The 25,584-nt window shown below is 43.8% G+C and overlaps 1 protein-coding gene across 13 annotated transcripts in view; it reads left to right on the top strand.

Moving 5' to 3' along the window:
• The window catches only part of TCF7 (transcription factor 7), a 121,777-nt gene extending 96,282 nt beyond the window's left edge, over window positions 1–25,495 (top strand). For 3 of the 13 annotated variants that reach the window (XM_081185590.1, XM_081185584.1, XM_081185585.1), the window contains 5 exons: window positions 7,669–7,761; window positions 12,475–12,523; window positions 14,153–14,225; window positions 18,071–20,415; window positions 20,492–25,495. In XM_081185590.1, coding sequence (XP_081041716.1) covers window positions 7,669–7,761; window positions 12,475–12,523; window positions 14,153–14,225; window positions 18,071–18,389 — 534 coding nt within the window. In that variant the 3' untranslated portion in view covers window positions 18,390–20,415; window positions 20,492–25,495. Of the gene's footprint in view, window positions 1–7,668; window positions 7,762–12,474; window positions 14,226–18,047; window positions 20,416–20,491 lie in introns of those variants that run through there. The other 10 variants (XM_081185592.1, XM_081185591.1, XM_081185588.1 and 7 more) reach the window with 8 other exon arrangements.
• The last annotated feature ends 89 nt before the right edge of the window (window positions 25,496–25,584 follow it).

Raw genomic sequence — 25,584 nt, 5'->3', positions numbered from 1 at the left:
GGTGTTGAAAGGAACCAATAGAGATACAAATTTAACTGGAGGGCAGGAGTGGATCTACTATGAAACGAATGAAGCTTAGGCTCCAGAGCCCTAATCCTGGAGGGGCCCCAGAAGCAACTTGAGTCCACATTGATTTTTGGGTCTAGCAGACCCAATTTGAGTGGCGTGACTCAAATTGTTATTTTATTGTCTGTATTTCAGCAATCCAAAAGTTTGAGAGTCAGTAGCACAGGTGTTATAAAGGTGTCTGTCACGGAACAACCCCATTGAAGATGATAACAGAACTTACTCAGGCATTGTTGCTGGTGGTAAAGGGGCCCCCATGACAGTTCAAGGTTCAGGGCCCCCAAAATGTAGTTCTGTCACTGCTGGAGGGTCCCTGCAGTAAACTCTTCTGAAACTACTGGGTTTAGGGGGTTAATTTAATAAACTATAATATATCACAATATTTCCAGCAGATTGAACATTGCCATGCTCTTTTTAGCCCAGATGTAGTAGAGTGCAATCCAGATAAAGTTATGTATACCTGATATTAATATCTACATAGAGAGTGGCTGTGGGTATCTATGTATATTGGAAGGGGAGAAATAAGAATGCCTGGTGGCAGAAGGGAGTTGGGAGTCCAACCATATCTAGAGGGCCTCAGCTTCCCCAACCCTGTGCTTCTGCCTCCATCTTTCCCGCGCCTGTGTGGTGTAGTGGTTAAGAGCAGTGGACTCGTAATCTGGGGAACCGGGTTCGCGTCTCCGCTCCTCCACATGCAGCTGCTGGGTGACCTTGGGCCAGTCACACTTCTCTGAAGTCTCTCAGCCCCACTCACCTCACAGAGTGTTTGTTGTGGGGAAGGAAGGGAAAGGAGAATGTGAGCCACTCAAGTCCAAACTCTTCTTTTCTTCTTCTTCTTTGCTTCCCCTCTTTCTATGGATCTCAGAGGCCCTTGTGCTCTGTATGCCTCCCTCCTTGCTAGCTAAACACAACATCCAAAAACGTGTTTCTCCTAAACTATTAACCTCTGATCTCTTTCTCCCCCTCCACTTTTTGCCCTTCTTTAAATTGTAGTAGGCAAGATAGTAGTGGGAAAATATGGTTTATATTATTATCATCATATTAAATAGTGTTGGTTTCAGGATATGAGGGCCCTGAGCCATGCAGCCATCAGTAAGCCGCCTAAACCCTGAATATCTGCCATAGTCAAAATAAAAAAATTCCTTCATGTAGCACCTTAAAGACCAACTAAGTTAGTTCTTGGTATAAGCTTTCGTGTGCATGCACACTTCTTCAGATACACTGAAACAGAAGTTGCCAGATCCTTCTATATAGTGAGAAGGTGGGGAGGGGTATTACTCAGAAGCGTGGTGGGAATGGGAGATTGGCAGATAGCTGGGATGAGCCTGTTGACGACTCTTAACGACTGTAATAGGAAAGACCGCTGCCCTGAAGAGGCTTGGCGCGGTTACCCCAGAAGCCAGAACAGCCACACGGTATCCCAGAAGCCAGATCCCTCTTGCTGTTCTGGCTTCTGGGGTTCAGAATATTTTTTTCTTGTTTTCCGCCTCCCAAAACTAGGTGCGCCCTATGGTCCGGTGCGCCCTATGGTGCGAAAAATACGGTAACTTAGTTGGTCTTTAAGGTGCTACAGGAAGGAATTTTTTTATTTAAACCCTGAAGAGGCAGCACAAAAAAACTGAGAATCCTCTTAATGCTGCATCAGATCTTTTTGGATACTCTTTGCAAAGTGGGAAAGGTAGTTCTGTCTGGGCAGTGGCCTCCTCCCCGTTGGGCTTGAGTCCCTGGCAAATGTCCAACATCTGGAGCTGGCCAAAGGAATCAAAATGCAACAACTGCTAATGAGGTGTGACTCCAATATATTCAGTTTCTTGTTTGATTGAAACTTAGCATATTAAGGGTCTGTTTCATAACTAGTAATTTATCTGTTTACACTGTGGAGACACTTTAGTTTGAGGGTTTGCACTCCCTGTTTAGAAGTTCATGGTAATACCCACTTTCCTATCGTCTGTCTCCAGGTGCTCGCAGTGTGAAATAGGCAGGAAAGCTGTGAGGTAATAAGCAGTGGTTTCTTTTTAATTTATATGAGCTTGCACTAGATTTATGGTCATCAGAAAAAAGGCCCTCAAGAGAAATTAAAATGCACAGAGAGAAGAGACTCACAGCTAATAATAATAACAACCACACCCATATTTGTCTTAGAGCTCTTAATTATATCAATGCAAATAAACACGTATTCTCTCTTGGGTGATATGTCATACTTAACTTTTATTTGACATGATCATACACTTACCTAGCGAGAGATTAATATTGCTCAATCCATCTTGATCACGGCTTGCCCCAACATCATGTGCCGCGTTTGCTTTTGGCTCATGCTGACTCTGCATTTTGCATTTGCCAGGTTCACATTACTAGGTCCTGTTTGCTTCCATTGCCTCTTCTGATCTCATCCATGGAAGGTGACAAAAGCCCAGGATTTAAAGAAAGCAAATACTGCCCAAATGTCAGCTGATAGCTGAACTGAAGCAAATACTTCAAATTTGATAATTCCCTTCCCTTTCTGAAATGTGTGCCAAAGATCTTGGGGGTTTAGGAGGCTGTCTGAGTGAACCCAGCATCATCCAAGCTTCTTTGAACTCTACAGTTCATTGATTTGCCTTCATTCTATCATATATTTATCAAATTTGTATCCCACCTCTCCTCCAAGGAATTAATACGTGGCTCTCCATTTCCATATTACCCTCACAACAACCCATTGAGGTACTTTGGGCTAGGAGTTGGCCAATGAGTTTTGTGGCAGAAGATGGAGATTTGAACCCTGGTCTCTTGGGTCATGAACGCGACACTCTAACCACTACACCACTCTGCCTCTCCCTGTTTCTAATGGTCCTGCCAGGCCAACACTTCTTTGCTTTAAATTTGAGAGACAACTGGGAAAGGAAGTTGCAGTTTGCAACTGTACTTCCTGTCTGTCCCCCCCCAAAACACAACATATGTGAGAGCTTATATTTCATTAAAAGAGGTTCATCCAAGCTGTTTTCGTTGATGCATGCCTGGTTGGCAGCGCTGAAATTTTAAATTTTTTAAGAGAGGGCTTCCCACACCCTCCTCGGGACTTGTTAATGCACATGAACATGCAATTATGGGGCATGTGCCCATCAATGAGCCCTGTATACATTTAGGGAAGTTTTTAATGTTTGATGTTTTACCACTTTTTATTATTACTAATAATAATATTCTGTTGGGAGCTGCCCAGAGCGGCTGAGGAGGCCTAGCCAGATGAGCGGGGTATAAATAAATATTATTATTATTACTATTATTATTATTATTAGCCAACTCTGTGAGCTGCTTTTCCACCCCAGAGTAGTTGGCTGGGCAGGGCTGTGTGCATGCATCTTCCCTGTAGACTCAGCACTCCGCAAACTCAGTTTGTGCTCCATTGTCAGGTAGTTCTACATCCCAACTTCCTGCACAAGCGCAGCATATCACCAAATTTACATAGGCGGCTGTCTTATTCCAAGTCGGATCACTGGTCCAGCTTGCTCAGTATTGCCTACACCAACAGGCGAGGAGGGGTCTCTCCAAGGTCTACCTGGAGGTGCTGGGAACCAAACCAGAGACCTGCATGCAAGCAGATGCTCTACCACAAAGCTATGGCCCTTCGGCTCCTGTGCATCATTCTCTTCCCATCAGGTGCATGCCAACATGGGTGGTAGTTTCACAGCATGTGAGCCTAGAGCAAGAGTAGGAAGATCTCTGGTGCTTGGAGGCTACTGTGCAAGAAACATATAGTTAGCCTTAAAGAACAGGGTACTTCTGAGCACTTTCTGAGCCTAGGAATTTGTTTTCAGTGCCAGAACTGAACCAGGTTCACATTCCCTTTTGCGCAGAAGTCCACCCACACCGTTAGCTTCCTTTACTTCAGCAGCCGGATTTAGGTGGCAAAAGTCAGGTTGCTGTTAAATAATTGAGTCTCAGAAATCTTTGCTCCAGGGATTGCAAATCACCCAGAGATCTGCTCAGGGTCCCCCAGAATTTCTGAACTCAAATCTTTTCCTCCATGCAGATATGCAACTATCTTAGCCTGGAATCATCCAGCTAAATGTAAAATGAGAATTTTGCATATCGTTTCCTCAAGTGTTTTAGCCAGATGGTTTTCTTCTAGGATGTTTCCTTTCAACTTTTTCACCATTCCCTATTTAGACTCATTTATAAATAGCCTGCTCTGGGAACTGGCAGAGAGTAAGCATTGGGCAACAACCTGGCCCCATTCTGTTTTTGTTTTTATGCCACTGGAGGGAGCGTTTGCAGGTAATAGATGGCCCTCTGCTCAGCTTCACCTGTTTGCTTTTCATTTTTGAGAGACACATCTACCTTGTATCATCTAGTTTGGCCAACATATTACCCTTTAAGTGTTCCCCTTAAAATGCCCGTGAAGTAGTGGTGTATTGCTTGGGATCCCAAATCCTCATCCCAGGGATAAGAGGAGAGGTGATCAAAGAGATCCTCTAGACTGGTCTTATATTTGGGGTATATTATTCTATGTGTTGATTACGGTAGATTTATTATGCTTTCCTTGTTCTGCAATTCCGTCCAATTATTGCTGTCTGGAAGGGACCGTATGCAGTGCAGCAAAAGTGGGATTTAAAAAAAGAAACCCAGAATATTCATGCTATGGAAAGTTATTTGATTTCAGCAGGAAGTTACAGGATATGCACTGATTGAAAATGAAGCATCATCATCATCGTCGTCATTGTTGTTGTTAATTTTTTATACCCCATCCATCTGACTGGGTTGCCCGAACTACTCTGTGTGGCTTCCAACATAATATTACTCCCCCAGAACTTTTGCAGACGTTTGCGTATGGCAATCCCAACATGAATGTGCAATTAAAAGGATATCTGGCAGGGCCCATAGGTCAAGTGGCCACATGCAAGAAGTTTTGCATGGAAGAACTCTACATATGTTTAGTTGTCCAACTCTACATATGTTTAGTTGTCCAACTCTACATATGTTCAGTTGAAGCTTCTCAGCTAGCAGAGTTGGGAAAGACTACAGAGTGAAATGTGGGACAAAGGGGACAAAATTCAATGGCATTTACTCCCCTGTATGCATGCATAGGATTGCCACCTTGTACTCAGGTTTCTTGAGCAAGTTGCTTTGTTGCTGAGACTCGCCACTTTATCTTCTGTGGCTTTGGGGAGCTGCTTTGTTGCAGCGGCAAAACATCAGTGAATGCCCGTTTTGCAATGGCACCCATTGCAATTTCTCAAACATATATTGGAGAATCCACAGCCATAACAAGGTTGGGGGACCCTGAGTTAAAGTATTTAACCTGGAAGGACTGAGTGTTCTGCCTCGGAGCAACAAGACCAGTGATGTGGGCTGGCTGAATATAAGGAAGTCAGTTCGTGAAAGTGACTGTCTGACTTCTGGGCACTGCATGTTTCCCTCCCCTGTTAAATGAACAGTCCATGGGAAGGCTTAGGAGTAGACTAGGCCCAGGCCCAAATGTGCTTATTGTGATATGCTGGAAGCCAGGAAGCAGCTGCTTTGGGAATCTCTCTGCCACCCTGCCCACACTGACTGTTAAGCTCTATCCCTGAAGGGAGGAGGAGGAGAAGGAAGAATTTAGGTCAGCTTGCCGTCATATGACTTGTCAGACAGGAAATGAATTCACTCCCACACTTAGGAGCTTTTCTACCTTTACGCAGAGTACAAGGAGTTGCATTTAAATGTTTGCAGGTCTAAAACAGCAACCCCACCAGCAGCTATGACTCCCAAGCCAGCTTTGTTGACAAAGCTTGTGATGGCAACTCATGAGAAAGCAAAGGATGACACATATTCCGTGAATGAACCAATGAAAGGACTGAGTGGCGTTTCTTTAATAATTGCTGAGGAAAACAACAAACACGTGCAAAGGAGCCAACTATTTACCCCAAAGTTGATGGACGTTGCCATTCAAGTAGTGTGCATGCACTGCATCATGTGACTGATTGATTGATTGATTGATTGATTGATTGATTGATTGATTGGATTTATATACTGCCTTTCAGCATAAGGTCTCAGGGCAGTTCACAGAATAAAATACAGGATAAAAAGCAAGTAAATAAGTAAAACAAAACAGCAAAATATTAACCCCCACTTCCCACAGGCACATTTTAAAGGCTGTAGAATATTAATTGGTCAAAGGCAAACACTTACCTGTTCTTCCCATGTATTTTATTCAAGTTGCCACCCCTGGACATAGGGGTGAAATAACGGGGTTGTATCTAACTCTGTCCATGTGCATGTTGAACAGACTTCACCTTCCTTTCCTTCCCCCTGCAGCTCTCTACACACCCTCAAATCAGTTCTGTAACCCATGGGGATGTTCCAGCCAGATTTTGAGGGTTCATAGGGGGCTGCAGGGGGGAAGAGAGGAAGACTAAAGTTCAACAGCCTTAGCAGACGTCTGCTCATGCGACGTTGGATTCCGCTCACTGAAAACGCCAGCGTGGATGTCTTAAGTCTTTTGCAAAAAGGCTTCCTTAATTAATGCATGGTCTCTTGCTCTTGTGTTGCTATAGCTACTTTTCTAATTTCCTTTCCTAATAGCTCTCCATTGACGCATCTTATTTGAAGACATTTCTGTTAGGCTGCTGCTTCGTGTTTTGTTTTTGTTTTTTGTAAGTAAAGAAATATTAAAGTCCCAAAATGTAGAGTTTTATTAAGAACAAATATAAGGGCATCAGTTCCCAATACTCTTTATGTTATTAAAAAGTGATGTTCACTAAAAGGGTTGGCCAGCAGAAGACTTTCCAAGTCTTCTGGAGATAAAACAACCTGATGGAAAATGTGCCAAGCACAGCAGAGGGTGGGGGAATCAACACGGATTCACAATCCACAGGGAGATCCTGCACATGAACTGTAGCTGTGCATGGCCACACTCGATCCAATTTAAATAAAAAGTGCAGGTTTCCCCTAGGAAAGGAGTGGGGCAAGGGGGAAAGCACTCTAACCTGTGCTTTCTAGGCATGGGACAAGTGGGAGTGTGGATGAGCCCTTAATGCCTCCTTCACCTCCTTCTAGAATGGGAGCAGGGAGTGACATTGAGGAGGCTGCAGGGGAAATCAGCAAAAATTCTACTTTTCCATTAGCAAAAGCTTCTGCTGGATCAAAAGCCCTTCCCAGAAGTGCACCGCTGGATGTGGCCCACTTGAGGTTTGGTGTGTGTTTTGGCCCCTCCTAAGTATCTGCAGGATTTTCAAGAGGTGCTTCATGGGGTGTGAAGACTAAGCAGGGATGACCTGCTAGCTGGCTACAACTATTCTGTCTGTAAACCCATAGTACTGTTACTATTTTTCAGAACAGATGTGACCCAAAATAGTAAATACCCAATGGTTAAAAAAAGAAAATAAATGTATGTCTGCTTCCTCCCTCCAAGGCCTTCAAAATTCATCTGCCATTTTGTGACTCGGGGCGCTTTTAGTTTCCCAGGTTCCTTTTCAGCTGCACAAGTGGCTTGTTTTAATCAGCCGGGTTGGGGTGCTGTTCTCTGTATAGGCTCTCTGCTAGGTTGTTTTTCTATCTGCTTCCTGATGTGCTTTGTGTACGTATTTGGTGCATTGTTTCAGTGCTCCCCGCAGCTGCTCTTTTAACGCTTTCCCCCTTGCTCTTCAGTCTTCTTCAGGCTCTTCGTCCCGTGATCACACAAAGTTTAACTCAGGGCCCCTGGAATTCAGCAGCACCTCGGGGCCGGTTTCTGCGGCAAGGGTAAGCGAATTCTGCAGCGAATGTCCTTCTGCATTACGGCAGTGAGAGTCTGTAACCATCTGCCACTCATGCACCCACCTAACCCAGCGTTGGCTGCAGAATTCCAGGAGCCCTGAGCTTTTCCATGGCCATAGAATTGCTCATTGGCTGTGGAATTTGTTGAGTTGAAGGGGAACAATCAGTGGGCTATGTGTGCTTGTGGCGAGCTTGTGCATCAGTGAAGCGAGTGGACGCTTCATGACAGCACTTTCCTTTTTTTAGACAAATAGGTTGTTAATGTCTCATCAGCTTCAAAAACAAAACCATTGCCCTTGGGAGCATGGTTTCGGGGGAAACCCTTGCACAGAACCGAACAAATAAATTGAGGGTTTGCAGGTTGGACAGTGTGGCTTTCCTTTAAAAGCAGTAAAAACAATGCACCCATGACCTGGAACATATTGGCCTTGCACAGGGTCAAAGGTGACCACCAAGAAATACATTTTTTTGGGAGTGGCAATTTCATTTTGAACACAATCAGCCTTCTGAGCTGCAAATGCTGTGGACATTATTTTATTTAAATTTGAATCGGATGTAGCAAAGTAGACAAAGGATGGGTTGTTTGCATCCCACAAGGAAACAATGCAGACTTTACTGATTTGATGTGTCATCACACAGATATATTTTTTTAATAACAATGGGGTTGCTCTTTCTGGATCCAACCAACAAAGGTCCATCTGGTCCAGCAGACAGAGCCTTCCAGGAAACCCACAAGCCAGGCATGAAGGTGGTGCCCGTCCCCTTGTTTGTCCCCAGCATCTGGTAATGATCATGGGTGGTGAAGGTTTGTGTGTCTTGCACATACATATTGCCTCTCTTCAGATACTACTGTCCATGCCAGGATTTTGTCTTACCTGTGGCTTTTGCTAGTCAGCTTGTGCGCTAAGGTGACAGCCCATGCATTCTAACCCCCTTCCTTAACTGAAATCCATTCCTACGCGGCGTGTACATGGATAAGCCACCTTGGCTTTTTGCCTCAGCCAAACTGAAAGGGAGGAAGCCTTAAGGGGCTCTCCAGAAGTCTATCCATAGGCCTTCTGCCTTCCCCCATCCTAGTAACTTATTCAGGCTGTCAGTCATGCATGTTTTGTAGCCCACCCTATCCCCAGGGAGAGCAATAGTAAACAGAGCAATTGTTGTGTTAATCCAAAAAGGCTAATGGGAGAGGCTGGTACTGGTTCCCCTCTCGCCTACTGGTAGTTGATGCTTTCTAGTGGAAGCAGCTGGTAAAGCAGCTAGAAATCTGGCTTTTGGTTCTTCTTGGTAACTGGTGGCAGGAGGACCTGAGCTTTTCTTAGGGGAAGGGTCGTGGCTCAGTGGCAGAGCACCTTCTTTGAATGCAGGCGGTCCCAGATTCAATCCCTGGCAACTCTAGGTAGGGCTGGGAGAGACCTCCTGTCTCAAATCCTGCAGAGCTGCTGAGTCAGTGCAGACAGTCTGACTCAGTACTGTATAAGGCAGCTTCCTATGTTCCCACAGGAGAAATAGCTCGATGTGCCGTCTTCCTTGACTGCAGCCAACAGTCAAGGCCTCCTTAAGCCTGTTATTTGGTCCAGGACATCAAGCTCTGACTTGGCTTTTTATCTTCCGCTTCTCCTGCGCAAAGAATGAGGGGCGCAATTTGCAACAGAGAAGCTCTGGAAGGAGGAAGGTGTTTAACTTTCCACTAGTCTGTTTTCCTCTGCAACTCAGCAAGCTGCTTTTGCCCTGTCCAGTGTTTCTGCTGCAAACAGAAATGGGAGAAAGCAGCTGCAGCTAAGGGGCAGCTGAAGAAGATAGCTGGCAAGGAAGGGAAGGGTGAAGGGCTCTTCTCCTGCCCAAAGCTCCTCTGTTGCAAATGGTGCCCTCTAGCCCAGTTTGCAGAGAAGCAGCTGTTGGGCTTTCAGGTTAGAGCACAATGTGCCATACCGTCTTTAGAACTCGAGGCCAGTGGAGGAGCACATAAAAAATCAAATGCAAGTAGAAAGCTCGTACATCAGAGAGAACACTTGGCTAGAACCTTGTTCCTTGTCATGCTAGCTTTCCATGTGCCGCAACATTCGATGTAGGGAAGCATTCAGATATGCAAAACCCCACGGCCATTCCAATGGGAAATGTCCATAAGGATACCACCACTAGCTGTCTTAGAATGTTGGAGTTGATTTTTCAGCATTGGAGAGGCAGTCCAAAAACTGTATGTGGCAACTCAAGACAGTTTCTCAAAACCATACACATGGATTTAAAACATTTTTCCATCTTACAGCCGACACTGGCACAGAGCTTGTAAGACAGTAACTGCCACCAGCATTATGTTTTAATTGTAGTGTTGGGCAGCTGCGTAATAATGTAGGCCTCCCAATGCAAGCAAAATCAATACTATGTGGAGAGGAGTGTAAGGAAAGACAATCTGGTTTGATTTTGCCTGCTTTCATCAGCGAAGCGGTTTTTGTGCCTCGCTAATGACAAACATGTTTAAACACTGTTTGAACTTAAAATGGAAAAGGCTTTGTTGTGCTCCATGTTTGCAATCTCGTCTCTGGAAGTGAAAACAAAAAAGCTGCAGTCCTCAACATGTTTACAACAGCGAGTGTGTCCTCTTGAGGGACTTCCTTCTGAATGAAATAGGACTGGGACTGGGCTGCCCAAGCTTGCAAATACTATGCACTTTTCAAGCTACTAGTGAGTGCAGTTTCTGTACCCAAGAAAAATCTGAGACTAGCATGAAGACATCACAAATGCTGGTGCAAGAAAGATGTGAATAACGAAAAACAGACCTCAGGTTTATCTCACTTTTATTTGTAATAGTTACTTTGACATTATTCTTCTTTCAAGGAAAGTTGCTTTGGTGACCAAAGCTCATTTTTAACTATGATGTTCCATGTGCTGTTCCTGAAATAAGATCCAATTTCTCCCCCCGCTTAAAAGACATTTTTAAAAGAGACCTTTTTCATTGAGAAAGTAACTGTGTGCAGGCTGCAAGCCTGCTGAAAATGAGATCACTGTCCACTTTATTCCACCCATGCACAGCAACCTTTTGCTGGAAATACATTCCTTCATGTATGCACAGAATGCAGCTGGTCTTTGTTCAGATGGCTGGAGTATGTACATAAAGAAAGTTAGGTTTGCTCCTTAAGCCAGGTCATTGCACCGTGGTGGCAGCACACTTTTTTCTGACACTTTGGGACACAGGAAAGACTGTGGCACAATCCTCATCTATGAGCTCAATATATCTTAGCTGTGGGGAAGAGTGGCAGTCTTTCCGGTATTTCAAAATGTAAGCCAGAGACAATTTATGTGCAGGTGGGCATGAAAAGGGGACTGGATTCATACCAATTTGTTCCAGCTATGGTCAGGGATCATAATATCTGAGAGAAGTATTTTATCAGAGACAATGAACAAGAGTGCAGTTTGGGATTTTTTATTTTTTTTTTGTGTGTGTGTGTGTGTACTGTAAAGGATGGCATAAAAATTTAATGAATAAACTACCAGTATGGTGGGTCAGTGCCGTTTATGAGGAGGGTCCCTGGCCTCCCCATGCTCTCTATTTTGACCTCTTTTTATATTTGCAATCTGCCTTTATAAGGTAAAGGTAAAGGTACCCCTGCCCGTACGGGCCAGTCGTGTCTGACTCTGGGGTTGCGCGCCCATCTCGCTTAAGAGGCCAGGGGCCAGCGCTGTCCGAAGACACTTCCGGGTCACATGGCCAGCGTGACAAGCTGCATCTGGCGAGCCAGCGCAGCACACGGAAACACCGTTTACCTTCCCGCTAGTAAGCGGTCCCTATTTATCTACTTGCACCCGGGGGTGCTTTCGAACTGCTAGGTTGGCAGACGCTGGGACCGAGCAACAGGAACGCACCCCGCCGCGGGGATTCGAACCGCCGACCTGACGATCGGCAAGTCCTAGGCACTGAGGTTTACCCACAGCGCCACCCACGTCCCTACAAATCTGTCTTTAGCATATGTTAATTTCAGCCACAGCATAAAGCACATGAATTGTTGATGTAAAAAGTAGCCATAATAAATAGCTAACCAGTCTTTGGGGGGGGGGGAGAGTTCCCAAGTAACATCCAATACTAACTGATGTTGGGAAGGGTGGGTGTATGTATGTATGTATGTATGTGTACACACACAGAGAGGTTTCTTGCTTTTAATTGTAATCGTAGCTTTTCCTTCTTTTACATCTATAGGTCCCAGGGGCTCCTCTCCCAAATCAGCTAAACTGTTGCTTGCAAAATGTAGGTCTGGAAATGGCAGACTGTCAAAGGCTCTACCAAGCTGGTGCCACTCTCAGCCAGCTGGGCAGAATGCTGCAGTATGAGTTAATGAGGGGTTACTTCTGAATTAAGAATTCAAAGCAATAGGTGGATCCATCTCATTTGTGGTTTTCTTTCAGTGTGAAGAAGCATTTGTGTAAAAATGATGTACCTTTTAAACAACATGTCCCTGACTGCCTGTAGAGCATATTTTGACCACTAGGGGGAGGGTGCTACCTGCAATTGCCAATTGCACACCATACAAGGGGTCTAGATAAGCAAGAATCCATGGTGATCAGAAATGAAGCAGGCAGTTTAGAAGGGATGAAAGTAGGAGCCTTGGCCACAACCCCCTTATTCCCTCTGGAAAGATATGCCTGTATTTGTTCACTTATGATTTGTGTTCTCCCCCCCCTCCCTTTTCTCTCTCTCTTTGATTCTAGGGGAAAAAGAAAAGACGAACAAGAGAAAAGCAGCAAGACTCCAACTCAGGTAAATCCACTGGTGCAAACTCCAGTACATTATCTGGTAACCAATGCTTTGTTTATGTTGGTAGGGGATTAGTTGAGGCAGCTGAACAATAGCTATAATCTTCCTTTGGATTTGCATCTGTGGCTTAATGTGACTGGGGTAATCCATATCTATGCTAATACTACCTCCATTTCATCTGTAGACTGGGTTGCTATCTGTGCTTATAAACTTTAATCTGTGTTTCATTTTCATATGAGACCTAACTGCTATTTCTTCTAGCTTTGCTGCTATCTGCAATTGTCTCTCCTGTCTGCTCTCCTCTGACATTAGCCTCAGAGAAAAGGAATACTATTCAGCTCATTCCTAGTTGCATTTTGACACATCAAATTTAGCCCCCTCCTCTTGCCATTAACTTTTATGGTTGTTACCGTTGTAGTTTCCCAATCACCTAGTTCTCTGCAAAGATGCAGAAAGCAAAAGGTCTTTAAAATGCAGTACAGAAGCAAATTCTTAGCCTGTTATCCAAGAAGGGACTATTTTGCCATAAACTAGATTTCTAGGGCAGGCAGAATCCTAACCCACAGAGTCTTACACATCATATCTTTGGGTGTTATCAGGCTAAAACATCTCATCAGCGCAAGCATTTCCACTTGTGAAATACAAACCCCCACCCCCATGCACACTCTCCCCAAATCTGCTCCATAGAATTGAGGGGAACTCCTAGAACAAAGTTAGGGGGAACACAGAGTGGGAGAAAGACCAACTGCACAAGCAGTGCTTTGGATAGAAGAAGAGATGGTAAGGGAACAGCTAGCTACAGATAGAACAGGTGAGGTCCCTGTGGACTAGGTGGGCAAATGTTGGCCCCCATCTTCAAAAAGTGGGAAAAAGAAGGCCCAGGTAACTACTAACCAGTCAACGTGACATACCAGGAATGTCCTAGAACAGATAATTTAACAGTCTGTGAGCACTTAGAAAAGGATGCGGGGATTACTAAGACCCAGCATGGATTTCTCAAAAGCAAGTCATGCAATACTAATCTTTTTTCTTTTTTTTTTAATGGAGTTACAAGCTTGGTGGATAAGGGGAATGCTGTGGAAACAGCGTATCTTGATTTCAGCAAGGCTTTTGACTAAGTCCCCCATGATATTCTTGTGGGGAAGCCGGTAAGATGTGGGTTGGGTGAGGTAGCTGTTAGGTGGATTTGTAGCTGGTTGATTGACCGAACCCAAAGAGTTCTCACTCATGGTTCCTCATCATTCTGGGAAAAGAGGACAAGTGGGATGCTGCACTTGTCCTGGGCTTGTTGATGTTCAACATCTTTATAAATGACTTGGATGAAGGAATAGAGGGGTTGTTTGTCAAATTTGCAAATGACACCAAACTGGGAGGGGTAGCTAATGCCACTGTTCTCCCAGTCACTGCATTCTTGGCCCTCCCGTGTGAGGTTAGTTTTGGTATTTGCCTAAACCTGCTTTGTTTCCTGAAGAGATGCTGCTTCCAGCAGAAACTGGGTTGATGTGGCCTGTTTAGTTTTGTCTCCAGCTGCTAAATTGATGCTGCATCTTTTCTTCTTCCTCTGCCTCCTGCTCTTGCTGCTGTTTGTGCCTCTGCCTTGCCCATTCTCCACCACGCATGCTCCTTCCTCAGATCCTGCTTCTCCTAAGAAATGCAGAGCTCGCTTTGGTCTCAACCAACAAATGGACTGGTGTGGACCGTGCAGGTGTGTATTGGATATCTTTGCTTTCTAAGCTTGTTGCTTACCATGCAGGTTGTTCTTTGCTGTGCAATTTTTATTTTTCATGCCCCTTTTCTGCAGCTGCCCTTGCCCCTAACACTACTAATGGCGCTCCTTATGGCCTGCCTAGGTTTTCCATGGATTTCAACTGTTTATGAGTGATGCTTCCAAAAGCTTTCTACTTCTGAGATGGGAAAGTACAATGACCGGGGGGGGGGGGGAATCTTAACCATGCAATCCTATGTATGTCTACTCAGAAGCAAGTTTCTTCCAGTGCAGACAGATGTCTGGTTTTTTTACATAACAGGAAGGGTCAAGGTTGGCATTCATTTCTCCCTTGTAGCATGGACTCCACGTACCTTCACACTTGCAAGATCTTCCTTTATGGGTATCACACTGGCAAGGTCTGGATGACCACATAGCCGGGAATCTGGAGTTGGGAATTTCCTGCACTGACGGAAGTTTAGATTAGATCACCTGTTGAGATGCTTTCCAATATTGTGGTTTTCAGCCCTTCAAAATAAGTTTTTCTAGATTTATGAATCACAAGGTCCAAAAACCTGCTCTCAACAACCTTCCCATGTGCCTTTGTGCCATCACCATCATCCATTTTCTCTCATTAAAGGGTGGAGTCCTGTTCTCTTATCAGGAGACTTCAGTGAAGAGAAAATTGGTTGTCTGAAGAGGGCCAGTATAGAAGGGGCATTGCAGCCACTGTGTATCCAGTTCTTTGCTGTTCACACCTCCCCACAGAACACAGCATTTGTTACAGGAAGAACTGGTAGTCTCCAGCCACTATCTGATAAAAGTTGGTGATCCAGTTATTCTCATTAACCATTAAGTGGCTTGTCATCTTTTACTAGCAGGCTCTGTATTGAATTTCAGCCTAAAATTATGCAAAGCAATTTAAAAGGTCAACTCACAAGACTAGACTTCTGATTCCCACCCAGCAGCATAACTAATGCCAGTCTTAATAGCTTTCCTTTCAAAATGCAAGAAAATGATTTGCATTAATTAATGAACACTCCCTTTGCTTTTGTGCAGCACTGATTAGTCCAGAAGCAAATGAGCTGGGGCCTTCCTTACACCACCAGCAGAGTATTAGGGTCAAGGGAACATATTCCTTATATATGCTGTAAGCCGCACAGAGTGGCTAGGGAAACCTATCCAGATGTGCGGGTATAAATAATAAAATTATTATTAATAGTTATTTGCTTGTCATTGCCACCTCTGTGCAAGTCTGCTATATTTTATTCATATAGCAGACCAAAGGGTAGCTGGTGATAGGGAAGACAGGTTTGGAGTATGGGATATACCTGCACCAATGGGCCTAGTTTGAGGGCTTCTATGCAACAGGGAACAGAAAGCTGGGCTCTCTGCACACATATGACACCTGCTGTTGGCTGGTCTCATAATATTTGGTTGCTGGTTTTAGTACCTAGGCTAACTGATCTGTGATGTGTACATACACATGCACGCACAGAGAGACTTTTTTTTCACATTATCACGCTGGTGCTCCACCCTAGAGATATGTAGAACTGCAACAATTGGTAAGAGTGATTTGTGACTTCATCATCTATGCAATTCAAGTGGGGCATGTTTACATGCAAATATTCTGTCAAGAGATGGAGTGGGGTAAATAGACAAAAATAATCAATAGCATTTATTCCCTCCCATTCATATTCCTTGACCCCCATACATTATACAGTGGTACCCCGCAAGACGAATGCCTCGCAAGACGGAAAACCCGCAAGACGAAAGGGTTTTCTGTTTTGGAGGCGCTTCGCAAGACGAATTTCCCTATGGGCTTGCATCGCAAGACGAAAGCCCATAGAGAAATGCTGGCGGTCGGGAGCAAAGACTTTCGCCCACAGCCGGCCTTCAGAAGAGGACCTCTTCTGAAGGCCGGTGGGGGGCAAAAGTCTTTGCTCCCCCCCCCCGCCTGCCTTCCCCCCGCCTGCCCCGGGCGATCTTAAAATGCTGGCGGGCGGGAGCGAAGCGTTCGCTGCCGACCCCCAGCATTTTAAAATCTCCCCGTGTCCCGGGGAGATCTTAAAATGCTGGGGGTCGGGAGCGAAGCGCTGCCGACCCCCAGCATTTTAAAATCTCCCCCTGTCCCGGGGAGATTTTAAAATGCTGGGGGTCGGGAGCGTTCGCTGCCGACCCCCAGCATTTTAAAACGCTGTTCCGAAGCGGGGGGCGGGAACAGCTGCCCCATCCGCCCCACTTCGGAACGCTGTTCCGAAGCGGGGAGGGGGGGCGGGAACAGCTGCCCCATCCGCCCCACTTCGGAACGCTGTTCCGAAGCGGGGAGGGGGGGCGGGAACAGCTGCCCCATCCGCCCCACTTCGGAACGCTGTTCCGAAGCGGGGAGGGGGGGCGGGGACACCTGGCCCATCCGCCCCACTTCGGAAAGCTGTTCCGAAGCGGGGAGGGGGGCGGGAACAGCTGCCCCATCCGCCCCTCTTCGGAACGCTGTTCCGAAGCGGGGAGGGGGGGCGGGAACAGCTGCCCCATCCGCCCCACTTCGGAACGCTGTTCCGAAGCGGGGAGGGGGGGCGGGGACACCTGGCCCATCCGCCCCACTTCGGAACGCTGTTCCGAAGCGGGGAGGGGGGGCGGGGACACCTGGCCCAGCCGCCCCACTTCGGAAAGCTGTTCCGAAGCGGGGAGGGGGGGCGGGGACACCTGGCCCAGCCGCCCCACTTCGGAAAGCTGTTCCGAAGCGGGGAGGGGGGGCGGGGACACCCGCCCCACCCGCCCCACTTCGGAAAGCTGTTCCGAAGTGGGGCGGTGGGCGGGAACACCTTCTGAAGGCGGGCAGGGGGCGAAAGTCTTTGTCCCCCCTGCCTGCCTTCCCAGGGGCTTTTAAATCGCCCCGGACAGCGGAGAAGTCCTCCGCTGTCCGGGGCGATTTTAAAATGCCGCCCGCCAGCATTTTAAGATCGCCCCGGACAGCGGAGAAGTCCTCCGCTGTCCCAGGGTTTTTTAAAATGCTGGGGGTGGGAAGAAAAGCCCTTGTCCCCCCCCCCAGCCTTCAGAAGAGGTCCGGGGACAGTCTGTCCCCGGACCTGGTCTGAAGGCGGTTTCCCTAGGAAAGCATTAATTGATTTTCAATGCATTCCTATGGAAAACCGTGCATCGCAAGACGAAAAAACCGCAAGACGAAGAGACTTGCGGAACGAATTAATTTCGTCTTGCGAGGCACCACTGTACTTAATTTCCCCTCTCCCCAGTTCTGTCATTGTCTTTGAGGGCCACATCCCTTTGGGAAGGTCATTCTGGAATGACCATTTGACCCATCTTTCTAACAAAGCAGCACACTATTTCATGCAAGCAAGATAAGAAGCTGATGTGCGCAGTAGCTTTCCAACTTCTTCAGTCATGGAAAATCCTCACGCTGCATTCACATGGCATTTTGCAAGTGATGGCAAATACCAAATCACACCAAACTTTTCACATCTGCAATTTTTCCATTTCTTTGCTGCTACTCGTAAGCAGAACGCTTAGAACCTGCTGATCTCCCTTTACAAGTATGCTGATGCCACAGAAGACTAATCTGCTTCCACTTTTGTCCACTCTGAAACAGGCTGCAGCACCATAGTTACACTGCCACCCAGTGGTAAACACTGCAAATTGTCGGTGTATTTTAGAAAAATGCTTCTGATGCAAGAGTGTGCAGCAGAGAGCTGACAAGAATAAACATGTATTTCCCCCACCACTCATCTGCAGAGAAATGACTGTAATGACTGCTGTCACTCTATCATTTTAAGAATATGACCCTGTAAATTCACCCTTTATTTACAGATAACTCTCTTCACTGTTCTTAGGAGGAAAAAGAAGTGCATTCGGTACCTACAAGGAGAAGGACGCTGTGCCAGCCCAGTTTCTTCCGATGGAAGTGCTATAGATTCCCCTCCCTCCCCCTTGGATGTGCTGCAGTGCATATCCACTGCTTTTACTTCAGACAAGCTTGCTGCCCCTGCTGATTTCACACACCAAAACCAAGCCAGTCCTTTCCCTGCATCTACGTGTATCAAAACTGCTACAAGCACATCAGGACTCACTTCTAAATGCTCAGCAGTGTCTCAAACATCTGTAGCACCCAGCGAATCCTCAGGGTACAGTGTCCTATCAATAGGAACGTAGTACTCATGCAGCAGTGACCAGCAAGGCCGGCAAATTCATCAGGCACTTTGATGAGTGGTTTCACTACCTGTGGAAGCTGCCAGAGACAAGCCTACCATGCCATCAAATGGCAGTCTTAAAGTCAGGAGAAAGCTGTCAATAATTGGAAAACATTGGAGCACTGAAAGTGCTTTTTATAATGTAAGTAAGGACACACGGTGTCTCTCTTCAGAAGTAGGAACAAGGACATAAAACTCCGTTCTGGTCAGTAACTTGAGAATTTCTTTGTCTACCAAACCAGCTAAAACTGAAATAGGACACCCAGATTTTTAAAAGTAGCTAAGAGGTGCTAAATGTTAGGCATTCTTTTCTTTCTTACCGTTCAAAGATTTGCATTTCAATCATAGTCCTCTTGTAGATATGACACTGGTATGCCAAAGCAGCTGAAAGAACAGTGTGGTTTTGTTTTACACAAGCCTAGTTGCTTGACAGGGGCAATGTAAAGTAGCCGACCTGTCTGGCATGAGAATATATGGAATAAATTATTATACCTCATCTTGTGAGGGAAAAAGTTGATTCCAGGTGAAAGTATTCTTAATACATTTTGGAGGAGATACCCACTGCTTGAAAACGAATACTTATCAAATGATAAAGGAAGCATGCACTGGCTCCTTTAAAGTTTTAACTGTCAAGTATTATTTTCTTGTCACTACCTTTAAACAATAAGTTACAATTCTTTTATTGCCCCATTTCTATTCACTATATACACTCTGGAAAACGGATCTTTCTGCAGGGTTTTTTGTTTTGTTTCTGTACAAACTTAGTGTGCATTTATTATGGCCATGCTTTGCTTTTATCACAAGCATCTTTCACTTTCTAAACAATAATGTTGTATTTTTGAACATCTCCCTAACGGCATATTGTAGCTTTTGTAAATTACAGCAATGGATTGCAGCTGCAAAAAAAAAAAAGGCGGCATTCTACTGCATTCCAAACAAAAAACAAAAATATTTTCTGCTATGACACTGAGCTCTGCAATGTGCATTAACTACGTAAAATTCATAAATGCTTATTTTGCATGATTTATTCTGTATCTGCTAGTCATTGGGACAGGCCAAGGAGTGATAAAAGGCACTGAAAAGCTAGACACATACAGCATCACTATAAATTTTACTAAGCACATTTTTGGTCTTCTAAAAACTTACCCAGACTAAGCCACCACACATTGTTAAGCCTTTGCTGACAGCCATTAAGGACTAGAAAAGTATGCAGGGATCCTGATGTTGCTGAATTTTCTTACTCTGTACTAAACACTGTTACACAGATCATGGAATATATTACGAATTTAGCAATGTAAGCCCTGCTTGTTAGAAATAGTATGCGATACAATTTCTGTCAGAGAGCCGTAAAACCTAAGCCTAGTCCCATTGCATTAGTTGCTCAAACACCTCAGCCTATTGTGCAATCTTTATTTTAAAAAATGATATTTGGGAGCTATGTGCTCCCTGCCCCCATTGCATTCCCAGTGCTAGGCAAAGATGGCTGCTTATTAGCCCTAATACCAGTCAAGCAACATCCTGTGTGTTATTTTTCTTGGAGGACCCAAACACACACAGAATGCCATGTGTATTAAAATACTGCAGAAAGGAACAGTGGCCTCTTGGAGAAAGGATAGGAAAATGCATACTATGGAATAGCTAAAATTTGCAGGTGGTATTATTCTCTCACTTTGCAATGAGTCCTATGTCCTTCACAGTTGTACTTCAGCAAGTTTTAATATAAACCCACTTGTATACAAGGGGCATGCAAGCACCTACTCCAGTGTGTGGACACAAAGGTGAACCACACAAGAGATGCTCCCCATTCAACTCAAAAGCATCAAATGAAGCTGAAAATGTAACCTCAGGCAGGAGTGACAAATATAATGAAGGCAAACCTTAAACTCATGTTCACTTTTCCTCCTGTAACACTTCTTCTCTAGCCTGACCAAACTGGCACCATTACTGATATCGTGGGCAAGGAGTTGCCAAAACAATTTAACCATTTGGTAAAACTGAATCCAAAACATAAAAGATTTCTTGCCAAAATAAACGACTTCCAGATACTCAACATATGGGCGGAAGTCTACCCTGAGAATTCAACTAGCATAATGGTGATATATGATTACAGCCTTAAAAACCTAGCTCACATGAGTCATATTCACATTAACCTCACTAAAATACTGTTGTTCCCATTTTTTTTAGCAAACCTGTCTTTGCTGTTTGAAAAAAAGTGCGCACTAACACAACCAGGAAGTCTCTTCTTTTCTCCTGCAGCATTTTGAACACAAAGCACAGTATTGCAATTATTGCAGCGGTATAACCAGAATGCACCGTTTTAATATCCAATCTATTTTTGTATTTAAAGCAAATACGTAAAGGCCTAAACTATTTTTCTACATATTGGAATAAGCTCTACAGTATATAAAGCTTGTTTGCACTAGTATACCCCCTCCCTTTTTAACAGGTTTTTTGTTTTTGTTTTTTGCAGTATTCCAAAACCTATTCCTAGACAATCTTTAAAAATGTTGCTTAATTGTAGTGGAACTTTGCAAGCACAAGTACACTGGCACAAAGAGGCACACATCTAAAAAGCCCTTGTGTGTTATGTGGTAATGTGGACATGTTCCATTTATATAACTGAAATATTCTCGATTTCCTCCCATCTCTGCACCCTGAATTAATTTCACTCTCAATTTTTCTGAGATCAATATAGTATGTGAATGAGAGTTAAATAAATGTATGGTTAAATATTTATATACCACACACAATCATGATTTCTTATTTTTAAAAAATGTTAAGGTTTTCCTGTTATTTTTTAATATACAAAATATGTGCACACCACTGCCCTTACTGTACTGGCAAAGCCTTTCCTCTTGTACATACATGCATGCGTATACACACACAACATAGGCTAAAATCATCATTAGTTAAAAGCTGGTATGTTCCTACCCAACTACTAAAGGAGAAACTGTGAAATCTAAGGCCCAAATCTAGGTAGCAGCTGCATTACACTCAGTTGTATTACTTGAAGAAAAAAAGTTACTTGAAAATATGATTTTGCAGCAAAGGCACAAAATCTCAAACGGTTTGCAATATGGGGGAGTCATATTTGGGGGAGTCCTCTTATCCCTGAGAAAAAGTGTGTCATCCTTATCTAGTAAAAAGATCTGTGAACCTCATGAGGCATCTGTTATCGTGAGCTTTTTAATCAGTGAAAGAGCTGGCACAGGCTTTTCCTCCAATATCTGTAAGAGAATGTATCATAAAACTTAAAATATATTTTATAAAGACAGTGGCTGCAGCAGATGACCACGCTGGGATTATTTTCAATGGTCCCTCCAATTCAAAGCAGTGTTTGCTTCTCCAAATTTGGGGAAAATATATCCAACATTTTGCTTTGGAAACAAATTTAAAATAGGAGATATTCTACCAATGCAAAAAGGATTTACCAGTTTGCAACTGCAGTCAGTGCAATTTTCTTGTAAGAAACTTTCTTTTGTACACGTAATAAATGCTCTACACTTGTCCTGAATTTTCCCCACAACATGGCAGGGAAGTGGTAGAGAAGAGGTATGTGAAAGGCCAGCTAGCAATTTGATATTAGAAATATATTCAACAATACATACCTCGGATTTAGACTTAAATTTGGTGTGGATTAAGGAGTGAACCCCTGCTGAAACACATTGACAATTCCATTTTTCATTCAGCCGCAAACAGCATACATATTTCAAGCCTTCATCATATGCTAGTCCTTTTCTTTTTTTCATAAAACAAATACAAATAAATACATTTAATGTAAGTTATTGTGTCCCAGTTTGGGGAGTGGTTCAACAATGGCATTTTCTATGTTTTTAACGGTTCTCATTTTTATATGTAAGCTGCCTTGAGCCCTGTCGGGAAAAGGTCTATAAAGAAATATATCAGAAGGAGGAAGGGTAGATTGGATTTCATATTTCTTGCATTGCTTTCATTCGAGCAACCTGAGAACTGAACGAAAGGTAGCAGTAGGGAAGATAGAGAGTCCTATCTCACAAGTCAATTTAATGACTGTGCAAAAGAACTAGTGCCACATGTCTCTCCTTCCAGAAAAAAATCTGTCCCATCTACTCTGAAATTCTGTGTAGTCCCCTTGCCTATGCAACAACAGCCCAAGCAGATTTGCATCTCAGTATACGTACAGATTCAGGGCCATTAGGTGTACATAGCTACTTAATAAAAATGGAGCTGAATGTGTTGATAAGCATGCAGATTAACATTTATGAAACTAGGAACAACTGCATTGTTTTTAGCAACTGTTTACAATGATGGATTACCAAAAGGCACAAACTATCCATATTCCATACAGCAAGTAACAGATTCCCAAAAAAGTCACTTAAATGCCAAAAAGTAGATCTTTAGAAATGCTATATGAAGTCTTGTGTGTCAATACAATTTATATGTTTTTTTAATGAAAGCTTTACCCTTCATGTTTTACTCTTGAGTCTATAATTCATATATGACAATTTCAGTTCTTTAACCACATATTTGATTTCCTGAAGCCTGTTTGAATGTACAAGTCATGGAAAGACCACTTCAACAAATCATTTAAAACCACTGTATGTATGTAGCAGGGGAAAAATTCTGCAGCAGCTCTCTCAGCTATCATCTGTTGTAATATTTTTTTTTACTTTGAGCTTGTATTTTTTGGCTTATGTTCAAGATTTGTTTATGGCTTTATAAATAAAGTAATCTACCAGATTGCCCATTCAAAAACAGGCAACTGGAGACTATAATTCTACAAAATGGACTGTTATGTGCTCCCTTGCTTGGTATACCTTCTCTATCTTGCCCAGATGTATCACTGCTCTCTAAATATGGGATCAGACTGAGTAAAGAAAGTCAGACTACAACGATGCATGGTCTCGTTAAGGGGGCAAACACACAATTGCTTAGCAATGGTGATGTAGACCTTTTTCAGCAGTAGTAATTAAGGATTGCATCCAACTAAGTCATTGCATGAGTGGAACCTCTCCTCCCTGCCGCCACACATGCCCTTCAAACTGTCTCTGGGGAAGTGCAGAGACATTCTTTTGCACAAGTGGAAATTGTTCTACCCATGCAATGAGTTAGCTGAATTAAACTCCTGGAACTTAATTTAAAACACAGTATGCCAAGGCATTATCTTTCAGAGCAATATGTGTTAACAGCCACAATCCAAAGTCCACAAAATAATAATGTTAAGCACACCTCTTATGACCAAAGTTGCAACTATTTTAATGTGACTATTTCACAGTATTCACCTTCTCAGGTTAAGCTAGAAAACAAACACCACACACTACTCTTTCTCAAAGTGCAGGCTACCCAGCATATTCAGAACTGTGCCCTTCTAGCCTTGCAGAATGTTTTCAGCAGGCAGTATACCAAATAGATCATCTTCAGTCAACAGCAAGTAGACTTTTTTCTACTTCAAATATCACAAGAGTACAAAGGGTATTCTTTAGCCTGCTGGAGCAAATTTATTGTTTGCTCCATAACCATCCGAAAGTACTTTGCATGGCCAGGCTTTTAGATGCTCTCTAACCCACACTGGCATTAACCAAAGAGAAGGCGGCAACACTAACTGGAACTAGAAACACTGAAAATGTCTGGCTTAATCCCACTCTCTGCACAACGGAGTCCTTTAGAGGTTAAAGGGAGATGCTGCCAACATGTCAAAGGCAGGTTTTCTATCATCTTACCTTCTTGACTCTCTGGTTAGTCAATTCTTTACCCCTCCCCTCCAATGTTTACAGATAACAATGCAGAGAAGTAGCTCACTTCTTTAATGAGACAACAGTGAAGGGATAGAAGGTACTCACTGCATTGCGTATTATAGGATAATTTCAAAGAGACACAACCTGGATAGGGGATTAGTTGTGGCCTTTGCTCTCAAATTCTGAAGGGAGAGTATAAGTGCTGGAACTTTTGACATTATCCCCTGCTAGAAGACAACAAGTGTGTTTGAAACCCTCACTGGGAATTCTGATAACTGCCCAATTCTTGCGCTTCTGGGTTCAAGATCTCCCTTCCACCACAACTATCTGGATGACAAGAGCAGTGTCCTTGCCAGAAACGCTAGGCGAATGAGAAGTGTCAAGTATTTCCCTGACCCCAGTCCCTGTCTGACATATTTTCCCCTTGCCATGCTCACAAGACCCAGGGTTAACCTTAACCTGGAACTGCTGGTTCTTTCCAAAACCCATGCATCTTGAGCAACATCATCATGAGTCATGGGAACATTTGAGTTCCTTCCTTCCCATAGACTTCCACAAAAGACAACCATCCCCACCCTGAGGTAGATCCCAGTAATTAGAAATGGTAGAATATTGGACTTTTTCATGCAATCCAGTGCTGGACTCATTGGTTGAGCAAGTAGAATTGGAGACTTGATCCTGGAAAATGAAAAGTGAGCATATGCAGTTTGATTACTTTAAAAGACACAGGGTTATAGGCATAGAAGACTAGGAACGGAGATGTTTTGATAAACCACTGGGGTTGGGTTTAAGCAAGAAAACTACTTGAAGAATATTTCAGCATTCATGTACTGGTAACTGAAGCCCATCTTTTGCAGCCCCTTTCCCCCTCCCCCCCCCCGACTGTTTCTTCTGAAGATAGCAGCTGGCACTATCAAGTATACAATCATTTCATGTTAACAGCTTGTGAAGTTGTGGAGCAATATGCACATTGGTTGCTATGCATGTTTCAATTTTAACTGCCTCATTTAACTCCAGGTATCTTATTCTGTATAGAACATTCAAAGGTCACCACTGATCTTTGAAGTATATTTATTAGGGTTTTGTTCTATTCTAGTGTGTATACAGAAAATGGAATGCAATACAAGCCAAGGGGATGCCTCAATGCTTAGTACATATGAACATCCTAATTCCTACAGGGGAACTGTAGAAACTGGAAAAAAAGAAACAGTCTTACTTGCAAGTGGTTTTTTCCTAAACAACCATCAAATGGCACAACATCAGTATCATACTGTGTATGCAGTGACAAGTCACTGCAATCTGACTTCATGTACAACACTGCAGACTAAGACTTTCACAGAACAATAAGATTTTTTTTAAAACTACAGGAAAATACTGCAGCTTGCCTAACATAGCAAGCACCAACATGTACTATCCATGGAATTTTAGCTTTGGTAATCTCTT

Source organism: Podarcis bocagei (assembly GCF_964188305.1).
Source record: "Podarcis bocagei genome assembly, chromosome: 2".
NCBI classification, from domain to species: Eukaryota; Metazoa; Chordata; class Lepidosauria; order Squamata; family Lacertidae; genus Podarcis; species Podarcis bocagei.
Note: the sequence above shows the minus strand (reverse complement) of the source record. Positions and strands in the feature narration are given on the sequence as shown.